General features: G+C 45.8%; 1 protein-coding gene across 1 annotated transcript in view; it reads right to left on the reverse strand.

Moving 5' to 3' along the window:
* Positions 1 to 12553, reverse strand: part of zgc:153039 (uncharacterized protein LOC767698 homolog) — a 123916-nt gene that overhangs the window by 20603 nt on the left and 90760 nt on the right. The window contains exon 10 of the mRNA XM_061918833.1: positions 7102 to 7294. Within this exon, the coding sequence (XP_061774817.1) occupies positions 7102 to 7294 (193 nt within the window). The remainder of the gene's footprint in view (positions 1 to 7101; positions 7295 to 12553) is intronic.

Raw genomic sequence — 12553 nt, forward strand, 5'->3', positions numbered from 1 at the left:
TCAGAATCTGTCTAATCATCATACTCATCTAAATGAGAATAATTCCTTTCTATTTAAAAGGGAACTGCATCTTTTTATTTTGGCCTATCATTCGTTATGCAAGACAGAACGACAGATGAATTTTTTTCAAAGCATTCTATATATGAAATAAACGTAAATACAAGTCTGCTTATTGGAGCTCCACTATTTCGCCCATAAAATCCAATTAACCATTAAAAAAATCACCAACAATACCCAATGTACATTTCATGACTTGAACATTTACCACGTATTGGTGTTATTGTTATTATAAGTGCTAACTCAGATGAAGTATTTATAGCGGTGACGTAACCGCTTTCCTTTTGTCCCTATGTTTACATTATCGAGTAGTCTGCTGCTTCCTCACTTCTCTGCTCCCTGTAAGTTTATTGCAGATCAAAAATCATGCCTCTCATCACCCTTGATCACCCCCTGGGAGGTGAGGGGAGCAGTGGTCAGCAGAGGTGGCTGCGCCCGGGAGTCATTTGGGTGATTTAACCCCCAATTCCAACCGTTCATGCTGAGTGCCAAGCAGGGAGGTGGCGGGTCCCATTTTTATAGTCTTTGGTATGAATCGGCCGGGGTTTGAACTCACAACCTATCGATCTCAGGGCGGACACTCTAACCACGAGATATCCCTGTTAGTACATTACATATATATTTACATCATGTGTATCAATGAAACCCTAATGGAGGTGTTTGGATGTTCTTTTAGGGGCTCTATAGGCAGAAATGAATGGCTCCCATAAGCTCTATTGTAAGCAGACTTTTGATTGAATTAATTTATTATTTAGAATGCATTAAAAAAAAATCCATCCGTCGTCATGTCTTTCATAATGATTGTGAACCATAGGCAAAATATTCAGATGACTGTGGATGGTTTCCTACGTCTCGACCGGCTTCTTCTGATCACAGTATCACACAGCTCAAGATACAGGTTTGACACAGTATTGAATACATCTTTTACTTTACACAATTGTCCGTCTGTCCAGCTTTTCAGCTGTCTCTTGTTCGTCTCTGTGCCTCTGTCCTGCGTCCTCCTGCGTCCTCATGTCTCTCTCCCTTCATGGTCTCCAGCGCTGCTAATAAAGGGAACAGGTGATTAGATAACTCGTTCCAGCTGAGGTATCCACTCACCTGTTGGCTGCTTCATGGCCGGCCCCTGCACATACCCCGCCCGCAGGGAACGCGTGGAACACGCCCCTCTCCACATGCCTCCACCGCCAGACACAGGCCGGGCACCCGTCCGCCCCCCCCCCCCCCCCAATAGCTGGGCAAGAGAGGCAGTCTGCCACGGCCATCTGCGCTCCCGGCCTGTGGACCACCCGGAAGTTGTAGGGTTGTAATGCGCAGTACCGGCTCCTCACAGAGTGCTTTCTTTACCTCCTCAAACACCAGCTGGCCCCGCTCTGTCCACTGGACCAGGTCTGGAGCACCCTTTCGGGTGAGGTCCATCAGTGGGCTGGTCAGGTCTGCAAATCGGGGATTAAATCTACGGTAGTAGCCCGCCAGTCCCAAAAACTGCCTCACCTCTTTTTTAGTCTTGGGGGATGGACAGGCCGCAATTGCCGCCGTCTTGTCAACCTGTGGCTGCAGCCTTTCCCCCCCCCCAAGTGGTACCCCAGATACTGTACCTCCCTCCGGCCAACCGCGCACTTCGCAGGGTTGGCGGTGAGCCCCGCTCGCCTCAAGGACTCGAGCACCGCCCCCACCCGCCACAGGTGATCTTCCCAGCTGCTACTCTGGATGATAACATCATCCAGGTAGGCAGCCGCGTATGCAGCGTGGGATCGCAGCACCCGGTCCATGAGGCGCTGGAACGTGGCAGGCGCACCGAACAACCCGAACGGGAGCGTCACAAACTGGTATAAACCTTCCGGAGTGGAGAAGGCCGATTTTTCCCGGGACTCTGGTCATAAGGGAATCTGCCAGTAGCCCTTGGTTGAATCCAGTGTCGTGAAAAAACAAGCAGTGCCCAGCCGATCCAGAAGCTCGTCGACCCGAGGCATTGGGTACGCGTCAAAACGTGACACCTCATTCACCTTGCGGTAATCCACACAGAACCGCACAGACCCATCCTTCTTCCCTACAAGAACGATAGGGCTGCACCATGCGCTGTGGGATTCTTCTATTACTCCTAACTCCAGCATGGTTTTTAATTCGTCCCGCACTATTTTGCGATTGTGCTCGGGAAGCCTGTATGGCCGAGACCGCACCGTAATCCCCGGGCTGGTCTCAATATGATGTTGGATGAGATCCGTGCGCCCGGGCCGCGAGGAGAACACATCTGCATAGCGCCGCTGTAACTCAGCAACCTCCGCTCTTTGAGCCAATGTGAGCTGGTCATCACAGGGAAGAGGAGAAGAAGAAGCAGAGTGCGGGATCTCTGGCCACAACTCCTCCTCCTCTCTCACTGCCATCACCATGGAGACAGGCTCGGCCTCCTTCCATGCTTTCAGTAGGTTTACATGATAAATTTGTAAGCCTCCACCTCGGTCCGAGCGCCGAACCTCGTAGTCGACATCATTTACCTGCCGTGTGACCTCAAAGGGTCCTTGCCACTTTGCTAGTAATTTTGAGCTGGAAGTTGGGAGTAGTACAAGTATCTTTTCTCCCGGTGAAAATTTTCTCAGCTGGGTTCCCTTGTTGTACGTGCGCTGTTGCCGTTGCTGGGCGCGGAGCAAATTTTCGCGTGACAAGTGCCCCACCTGGTGGAGTTTTGTTCGCAGGTCCATAACGTATTGTATTTCGTTTTTACTGCGGCTTGAACCTTCCTCCCAGCTTTCTTTAATTAGGTCCAATACGCCGCGCGGCTTCCTGCCGTATAATAACTCGAACGGTGCGGTAGAGGTCTGGGGTGCCTCCCGCATCGCAATCATTAGGGGATCCAGCCATTTATCCCAATTAGGTTTGTCCTCGTGCGTGAACTTACAGATCATGGTTTTCAGTGTTTTATTAAACCGTTCCACCAGCCCGTCAGTTTGTGGGTGGTATACACTGGTGCGGATCGCTTTAATCCCCAATAACCCGTACAGTTCCTTTATCGTGCTTGACATAAAGGACATGCCTTGGTCCGTCAAAATCTCTTTCGGGATTCCGACGCGGGAAATGACCGTGAAGAGTGCTTGCGCCACACTCTTGGCAGAGATGGAGCGCAGCGGCACTGCTTCGGGATACCACGTTGCGTAATCCACCAGAACTAACAAAAAGCGATATCCCCGTGTGCTTGGGTTAAATGGTCCGATGAGGTCCATCCCAATTCTTTCGAACAGGACCTCCATGAGTGGTAATGGGCGCAAAGGGGCCTTCGGGACGGCCGCCGGGTTTACCAGCTGGCAATCCGGACAGGCAGCACACCAGCGGTGTATGTCTGCCCGGATGCCTGGGCAATAGAAACGGACCATGACCCGATTGAGTGTTTTCTCGTACCCCAAGTGGCCAGCGAGGGGATTGCAGTGCCCCGCCTGGAAAAACATTTCCCGGCGGGGTTTTGGCACCAACAACTGGGTGGACTCCTCACCTGTTTGAGTGTCACGGCTCACTCTATATAACCTATCCCTAATAATCACAAAGTGGGGGAAGACCTGCGTTTTTCCCCCGGGCGCACCAGCTGACCGTCTATGCAAACCACCTGGTCCCAGGCCGCGCGCAAAGTTTCATCGCGGGACTGCTGAAGGGGAAAATCATCCGTGGACTGCCAGCGGAGGACGAAGCCCCTGCCGGTTGAATCCGCATCGCCAGCGAGTACTGCGCGGATATTCCCCTGTCCTACAGTCCATGAAAGCATCCCCACACATTGTGTCACTAACTGGTTAAACCCCGGCCAATTTGTTCCTAAAATTATGGGATGCGTAAGGTGCGCGCTTGCGGCAACCTTAACATTATGCTTTTGAGCTTCATACCAAATTTCCACTGGCACAATCGGGTACTCGTGCACATCCCCATGAATACACCTAATTATTCCCATTTTCGCCTGCCTCAGCACCCCCGGTCGAACCAGGTTTTGGTGCATCATGGACTGTTTACAGCCCGAATCCACCAGTACTCCCTTGTATTCTTACTGGAAGACAGTACGTCCCCCCCGGATCGGGGGCGGGTGCTGGGATCCCGACAACCCGCATCACATGCCCCACCTCCATTACGGAGCACTTCCGGCGAACGTGACCGGGTTGACCGCAACCCCAGCACACCGGCCCGGGCGTCTGAGGCGCCCTCTGTGAGGGAAGCCCTCTCTGGACAGCGCTGGTACCCTGAAACAGACAAGGAGACAGTGGATTAGCTCCCCGGTTCCCCCCCCCTTGTTGGATGTGCATGTGTGTGTGACTGGGTGCGTGTGTGTGTGTGTGCTTGTGTTGATTGTTCAAGGAGGGGACCTGATCCTTGCTTCCCGGTCCTCCGGCCAGGTGAGGGCGCCACTCCAGTGCCCGTCGGTCTGGTGGTGGGAGTCGTCGGCGTGGAGCTGGGATGGGCCTTTCCGCTGCCTTCGGTGTGTTGTCCCTCTGGACCGCTAGGTGGTCCTCAGCCAGTGCCACTGCTGTTTTTACCTCCGTTGGACGGTGGTATCTCACCCATGCTGCGGTCCTGGGCGGGAGGGCGTCGACAAAGTGCTCCAGGAGGATTCTTTCAACCACTCGAGGATCTTGACCATTTGGTTGAAGCCATCTGTTCGCCGCGTCCCTCATTTGCCGCGCCAGGACGAATGGTCGGTCTTCTTGGCCCAATTTCATTGCTCGGAACCTCCTCTGGTGATCCTCCGAGCTGCTGCCGACCCGATCTAGGATGGCGTGGCGTAAGTTGTCGTACTGGATCCTGGCGGCTGCCGGGAGGGCCAACGCCGCTCGCTGTGCCTCCCCCACCAGAAGCGGCAGCAGCTTCACTCCCCACTCTGCCTCTGGCCACCCGCATGAGGTCGCCGTGGCCTCGAAGACATCCAGGAAGGTGTGGGGATCTTCTGCCTCCCCCATTCGCTGCATGGATGTCGCTGCTCCCCCTCCTACCGTGGATCTGTCCATCAGCTGCTGGATTAGCTGCGTCTGTTGCCGGCTTGCTGCCGATACCTCGGCAAGCACTTGCCCGAGCGCCTCCAGGGGTGATGTGGTGTACATCGTCGTGGTTCGCTTAAGTTGGGTGCCAGTTGTGGATGGTTTCCTACGTCTCGCCCGGCTTCTTCTGACCACAGTATCACACAGCTCAGGATACAGGTTTGACACAGTATTTAATACATCTTTTACTTTACACAATTGTCCGTCTGTCCAGCTTTTCAGCTGTCTCTTGTTCGTCTCTGTGCCTCTGTCCTGCGTCCTCCTGCGTCCTCATGTCTCTCTCCCTTCATGGTCTCCAGCGCTGCTAATAAAGGGAACAGGTGATTAGATAACTCGTTCCAGCTGATGTATCCACTCACCTGTTGGCTGCTTCATGGCCGGCCCCTGCACATACCCCGCCCGCAAGGGACGCGTGGAACATGCCCCTCTCCACAATGACATACTAGTATTACTGATGCTGGGATTAGATTGGATAAATAATTATTGCATGTTGTGTGTTGAAATGTTTCAGCATATTGCTCATATGTCCTCTTTTTGATTAACGTGCAACCTTATAATTACTACAAGTAGCGCTGTTGCAATCTTTTCGAGTAAAATGTAGTCAACTTTAGAGCGTTTGTTGCGCCATGCTTCGCCATTTTGAGATCTGACGTCACTACGCACGTACTACTACGCACGTTGCGTGGTGACTCCATTTCCATCCGAAAGGATCGATAAGAAAATCGTTTGACTAAATGGCAAGCGATTCCAAGGTATTGATACACTGCGAAGCGGTTCTGAACAAGAACCGGTTTTCGATTCCCATCCCTGAGTTGGGGGAAATACGGAGTTCTTTGATTAAAAATATACCTCCAAACATTTGCTGTGCATGAAATGAACATTCAGATACTAAGAAAATTAACATGTTTCGGGATTCAGATAAGACTGCAAATAGTGAACATCTTCTAATATTCTTGAATGCCTGACCAATTAAGAATACTGTTATTTCCAATACTAATACCTTAAGGCTGTTTATACTTACATCCAATTCAGAAAAGAACAAAGAACTGTCTCGGAGTACAGATCAACCGTCTACACTCATCTTATCATCAGTCTTCTTTATCTTCCCATTTTCCTCTGTCTTCTCATTCATCAGGCTATCATCATTCGTCTGTTGCTTCAGTCTCATCCATCATCTAGTTTGCTCAATCACTCACCCGCGCACCATGCTTATATTCCATCTCCGTCTATTTCTTCACTTGATATCATCAGCATCAGTTTGCCTTTTTCTCCGCCATGTCTTTCCTTAACACTGTTGTCAGCAGCTTTGTTATCTCTTAGTGTTTTTTGTTGTGAGCGCTTCAGTCTTTCTTAGTTTCTGCAATGTCACCTAACCGGCATTCAGTCACAGTGGCTGCTGTTGAGTCTTTGAGGTACTTACAGTGGTTATAAAATGTGCAAACATCCCTGTAAATTAAGTAATTAAAGTTTTTATGCTAATATTTATTGTTGATATTGCCAAGGCAAAATAATGAGTAAACCTCAAAAAGAAGGCAGGTTTTGGGAAAGAGGAAAAGTGCATTAAGTTAAGTGGCTGCAATAATGTTCTGCCTCTTGACAACCACCATCAACTGCCTTGGCAACAAGCCTTGTTGGAAACAGTGGTCCGTCACCTTGAGAGCAACAGGCTTACCGACAGAGGACATAGCGAACTGATGACGTAAGATTGTGTGCCTATGCAAGTACAGCACTGCACTGAGGGGAAAAATATGCAGTGTGTGTCAGTTGGACCTGGTATAAAAGTGATGGATGGTTGTTATGGAAATCAAAACAATGACTGATTATGAATTTGGAGAGTGCATTTGAAGTGTGTTGTAGTCTGCTGCATACACTTGGCTTACAGAGGCGGCGGTCTCTGTGTTTGTGTCTCTATAAACATTTTAAAGAGATTGCTTGGCAGAAATACAAGTCCCCCCCCCTTAAGTTGAGAGGGTGAGATTTTAGTTGCTGTAACAATGACAAGGCAATATTTTGTGTATGTGTGTGTGTGTTTGTGTCAGACCTGGTGGAAAATAAGAGCTTGGCTGATGTAGCCCCAGCTTGAGGTTGGACTGAGGTAGTGAATCAGCAGAAGCAGCAGCAGCATGAATGCGATGCTGGCCGAGGCGTAGATAGCGTTGATAAGAAACATCATGACGGCACAGCCCACAATGCCCAACACGCACGTATGCCAGGTGAAGTATCGAAAAGTGGGCCTGGGAAGAGAAAAAGGAATAACACTCTTTGTGCCATCAAAATTGAAAGATGTTTGGATAAACATACAGTCGTGGTCAAAAGTTTACATACACTTGTAAAGAACATAATGTCATGGCTGTCTTGAGTTTCCAATCATTTCTACAACTCTTATTTTTTGTGATTAAGTGATTGGAGCACATACTTGTTGGTCACAAAAAACATTCATGAAGTTTGGTTCTTTTATGAATTTATTATAGGTCTACTGAAAATATGAGCAAATCTGCTGGGTCAAAAGTATACATACAGCAATGTTAATATTGGCTTACATGTCCCTTGGCAAGTTTCACTGAAATAAAGCGCTTTTGGTAGGCATCCACAAGCTTCTGGCAAGCTTCTGCTTGAATTTTTGACCACTCCAGACAAAATTGGTGCAGTTCATCTAAATTTGTTGGTTTTCTGACATGGACTTGTTTAATCTGATTTAATTATTCCTTTACCACTTTTGATGAATGTTTGGGGTCATTGTACTGTTGGTTGCGCCCAAGACCCAACCTCAGGGCCGATGATTTTAGGTTGTCCTGAAGAATTTGGAGGTAATCCTCCTTTTTCATTGTCCTATTTACTCTCTGTAAAGCAACAGTTCCATTGACAGAAAAACAGGCCCAGAGCATAATACTACACCACCATGCTTGATGGTAGGACGGTGTTCCTGGGATTAAAGGCCTCACCTTTTCTCCTCCAAACATATTGCTGGGTATTGTGGCCAAACAGCTACATTTTTGTTTCATCTGACATCACATGGACAAAGATAAGACCTTCTGGAGGAAAGGTCTGTGGTCAATATGATCTTTTCAAATGTGATTTCAGTCCAAACGCAACCCTGTATGAGACTTTTTTGTCAGCTTTGGGCGAACTATGTCATTCGTGAGCAGCCCGCCAATGAAACTGAATACTTCACAGCACAACATCTGGTTTTGGAAAGCAAAGTCTATTATCGACAGCCAAATGGGTTATACTTTATAGCACCTTTCTACCTTCAAGGTACTCAAAGCGCTTTGACACTATTTCCACATTCTCACACACACATTTACACTGATGGCGGGAGCTGCCATGTAAGGCCCTAAGCACAACCTATCAGGAGGAAGGGTGAAGTGTCTTGCCCAAGGACACAATGGATGTGACAAGGTTACTTTATTTATTTTTACATAAAAACACACATTTTCAAGGTGTGATGACCATATCTATTTTAAATGGGCTATACCTGTATAGCGCTTTCCTACCTTCAAGGTACTCAAAGCGCTTTGATGCTATTTCCAAATCCACCCATTCACACACACATTCACACACTGATGGCGGGAGCTGCCATGCAAGGCTCTAACAACGACCCATCAGGAGCAAGGCTGAAGTGTCTTGTCCAAGGACACAACGGACGTGACAAGGTGGATAGAAGGTGGGGTTTGAACCAGGAACCCTCAGGTTGCTGGCACGGCCACTCTCACAACTGTGCCACGCCCCCATAATAAATAGAATGCTTCTTACCATTAATGCGACTTCTGGTGCTACATGGTTTTGCTGATGGCTTTGTAGTCTGGTTGATACGTGGTTATTTTTAACACTGTGATTACCAGAGAAGTTATTCTTTACTTATCCCCCCGTATGTTTTTTTTTTTGATTGATTGATACTTTTGTTAGTAGATTGCACAGTTCAGTACATATTCTGTACAATTGACCACTAAATGGTAACACCCGAATAAGTTTTTCAACTTGTTTAAGTCGGGGTCCACGTTAATCAATTCATGGTAAAATATTGGGGACTTTTATATTATTTAAAAGTAGTAGCGATTTCCTTGTTTATTTACGGAATCTGGTGAACTTCCTTTGTTTTCACATTATTGAATGAAATTATAAAAATAATAGATTAGATTTATATCGGGCTTTTTCTAGACACTTAAAGCGCTTCACAGAGAACTGAGAACAAGGGATGAAACGGTATCAACATCTCACAGTACAATATTATGACGGTTTTGAGGCCACGGTATAATATCATTGTATTATATATATATATTTTTAAAAAAAAGACTTAAAAATGCCATACTGTGTCAAAAGAAGTGGCAGGAATGTTTAGGATAAACACGCTTACTATAATTTCGCCCTTCTCAAATAGTGGAGGCACGGTGTGATGCCAGGAGGGGGCGAGTGTGACCTCAGGGCCATAATATAATGAAGCAGATGTAGCACTTGGCTTCACTGATACCAAGGTGGGAGACGAGGAAAAGCCGGTGTGTTGGTTCTTTTAATGTTAATAAACTTACAATGTTATGCAGAGATATCCTTATAACAATTTTATAAACAAATTACAAATTTTTTAGCCAGGGTGGCCAGTGGGGAGGGAGGGCGCGCAAAATAACTCCTTCCTAGGGGAAGCGTAACAGAACATATTTAAGAAGCACTGCTGTAATTGAACACAAACATAATGCTAAAATGTTCTAATCATAGTTATTACTAAATTTTTTTATTTTATTTTTAAATGCAAAGAATTGTTCAGAAACATCCACTGTTTCAAGCAAATATTTAAAAAAAGAACTTACAGTTGATGCCTTTAAAGTAAAAATGTAAACAATGTTCACTCTAGTATCTTTCAACGTTTACTTTCTGAGAACCACAGTGGACATGTTTATATTAGTTTGGAAAATGCTGTTTCTCAAAAAGCAAACTAACAATATAACCTTTAATAATGTAACTGATGTTTGGCTTCAAATATATTTTCTGGGTGACAGTTTGTAAAGCGGCGACTTGTCTAGGGTGTACCCTGCCTTCCGGATGGTCTCCCTAAATGTGGTTGTCATTATTGTTTGGTGTGGGTTCACAGTGTGGCGCATATTTGTAACAGTGTTAAAGTTTTTTATACGGCCACCCTCAGTGTGACCTGTATGGCGGTTGACCAAGTATGCTTTGCATTCACTTGATTGTGTGTAAAGTCCGTATATAGTATGTGACTGGGCCGAAACAATGTTTGTATGGAGAAAAAGCGGACGGGACGACAGGTTGTAGAGGACGTTGAATGTAGTGCCTTTAAGGCACGTCCCAAATGATGTATTTTGGGTAGAAATCGAGAGAAATTCGGGAGAATGGTTGCCCCGGGTGATTTTCGGCAAGGGCACTGAAATTCGTGAGTCTCCCGGGAAAATCAGGAGGGTTGGTAAGTATGAGTATTAGCGGTGAATGCGGCGTTTTAATACCGGCGGGCCACCTCTAATGTTAATTTGATATTGCCTCAAGGGCCAAATTAAATTACACGGTGGGCCAAATTTGGCCCGCGGGCCAGAGTTTGACACCCATGGTTTAGGGTGACAGCGAGATGTGATACTTTATTACGTGTACAGTATAAATTCATTAAAAATGCATTTATACCGGCTCAGTGGCCTTCTGGTTAGAGTGTCCGCACTGAGATTGTTAGGTTATGAGTTCAAATCCCGGCCGAGTCATACAAAATACTACAAAAAATGGGAACTTTTGCTTCCCTGCTTGGCACTCAGCATCAATGATTGGAATTGGGGGTTAAATCGCCAAATGATTCCCACGCTGCTGCTCACTGCTCCCCTCACTTCTCAGGGGGTGAACAAGGGGATGGGTCAAATATAGATGACATATTTCACCACACCTAGTGTGTGTGTGACAATCATTGGTACTGTACTGTACTATAAATAAAGTCATTTAAATAGCATCACATAACACTTTTATAAATCTGATAACATTCTTTAGCATTAAAAGCACATTTGTCCAAACAATGAGGGTTCCTTTAAAAGGGGACTTGTCTTGATTTTAATCTTCATTTAACAATCTTCCTTGTGGTCCAGATCATATGCATTGGATTTGCCTTTGTATACATTTGCATACATGTTGCACATTTTTAAACCTCTTTGAGTATGTTTGCAAAATATTCCTTTTGGAAGGCTGTCCTTTTAGATGAAAATCAGCCCTGTAAACTGTTGAAATATATATCCTGAAGACGAACATGACCACTATATTTTAACAGTTGAAAATTAACTTTATAGCATAGCTTCCTGCATGTTGGACGTCAGAGTTGTCAATGTCTATGTGGTAAGCCAAACACAGCTTATTTGAAAACTTTACACTAGCTCAGTATGCACACTAACATTACACAATTGGTTGTTTTTTTACTTACAGCTTTCTCTTGTGGTCCTTCAACACAACCAAGTAGTAATGTCAGCAGTTTAGGGTCTAATGAAACTTTTTGATGGGCTATAGTGTCAAAACAGTCCCTTGTAAAACAATACAAATATGTAAGTTTCCTTCTTTTGGAGACAGAAGGCAGGAGGTTATGGTTTGGGAGGCTCCAGGCTGCAGGAGACAGTCTCGGCTCACCTTGAAGCAGGGGAGGAGATGTTGGCCAAAAACATATACTAAAATGACCACATATGTACATCCACACCGTGCACCCACTGTTAGAAGCATCCTAAATTGTGCGCAAGCTCACATCCAAATACACAAACTCTATGATTTAACCGTTTTGCATTGTTTAGCAAGAGTCTACACATTGGAACAAGATTTATAAGTCAGAAAATTTGAACATTATCATAGGTCCACTTTATAGACAATAAGTGTGAAGATGGTACCATTACGATGTTTTCTGTTGATTTCCTACGCCAAGTTTGTCATCACAGTGATGATGATTCTTAGTTTCAAATAAATAATATATTAGCCATGATCTTTCCTTTTAGGAGAGATCTTGATCCGACACTGCCTCATTCCTTCAAACTTTGCTTTTACGTCTTGACCACACTGGTGGCCCCTTCTTCATCCTATTGGAGAGGGTGTAATTACGATAAAAGCTCACTACAGCCACCTCTTCAACCCATTTTGTTATTTCTCTTCCATCATTAGCGACAATGGTAACGCCATACAATCGCCTCTCTTATCCGATCGATTGTCTCTCTCTGGTTCTCCACCAGATGATGGTCAATTTGCTAACAAAGCTACAGTACCTTTAGATAACCAAAGCAAGTAAGACCAGACATTCACACTGAATGATGTTTCAAATGATGGTAAAGCCAGGACAGAAACTTTATCTACACAACAACACACAAAAAAAAGAAAGAGAGGTAATTTAAGACACGGAATGATCTTACGCAACACAATAACTATTTCTGGTAAATACATCAATGTCAGAGTTATTTGGTGTTGAACCCCAAGATGCAGAGATGGAGGCAGGCATGGAATGTGAAAACATGATTTCATTAAATACTAAGACAAAAACA

This window comes from Nerophis ophidion, linkage group LG13 (genome assembly GCF_033978795.1).
Source record: "Nerophis ophidion isolate RoL-2023_Sa linkage group LG13, RoL_Noph_v1.0, whole genome shotgun sequence".
Classification (NCBI taxonomy): domain Eukaryota; kingdom Metazoa; phylum Chordata; class Actinopteri; order Syngnathiformes; family Syngnathidae; genus Nerophis; species Nerophis ophidion.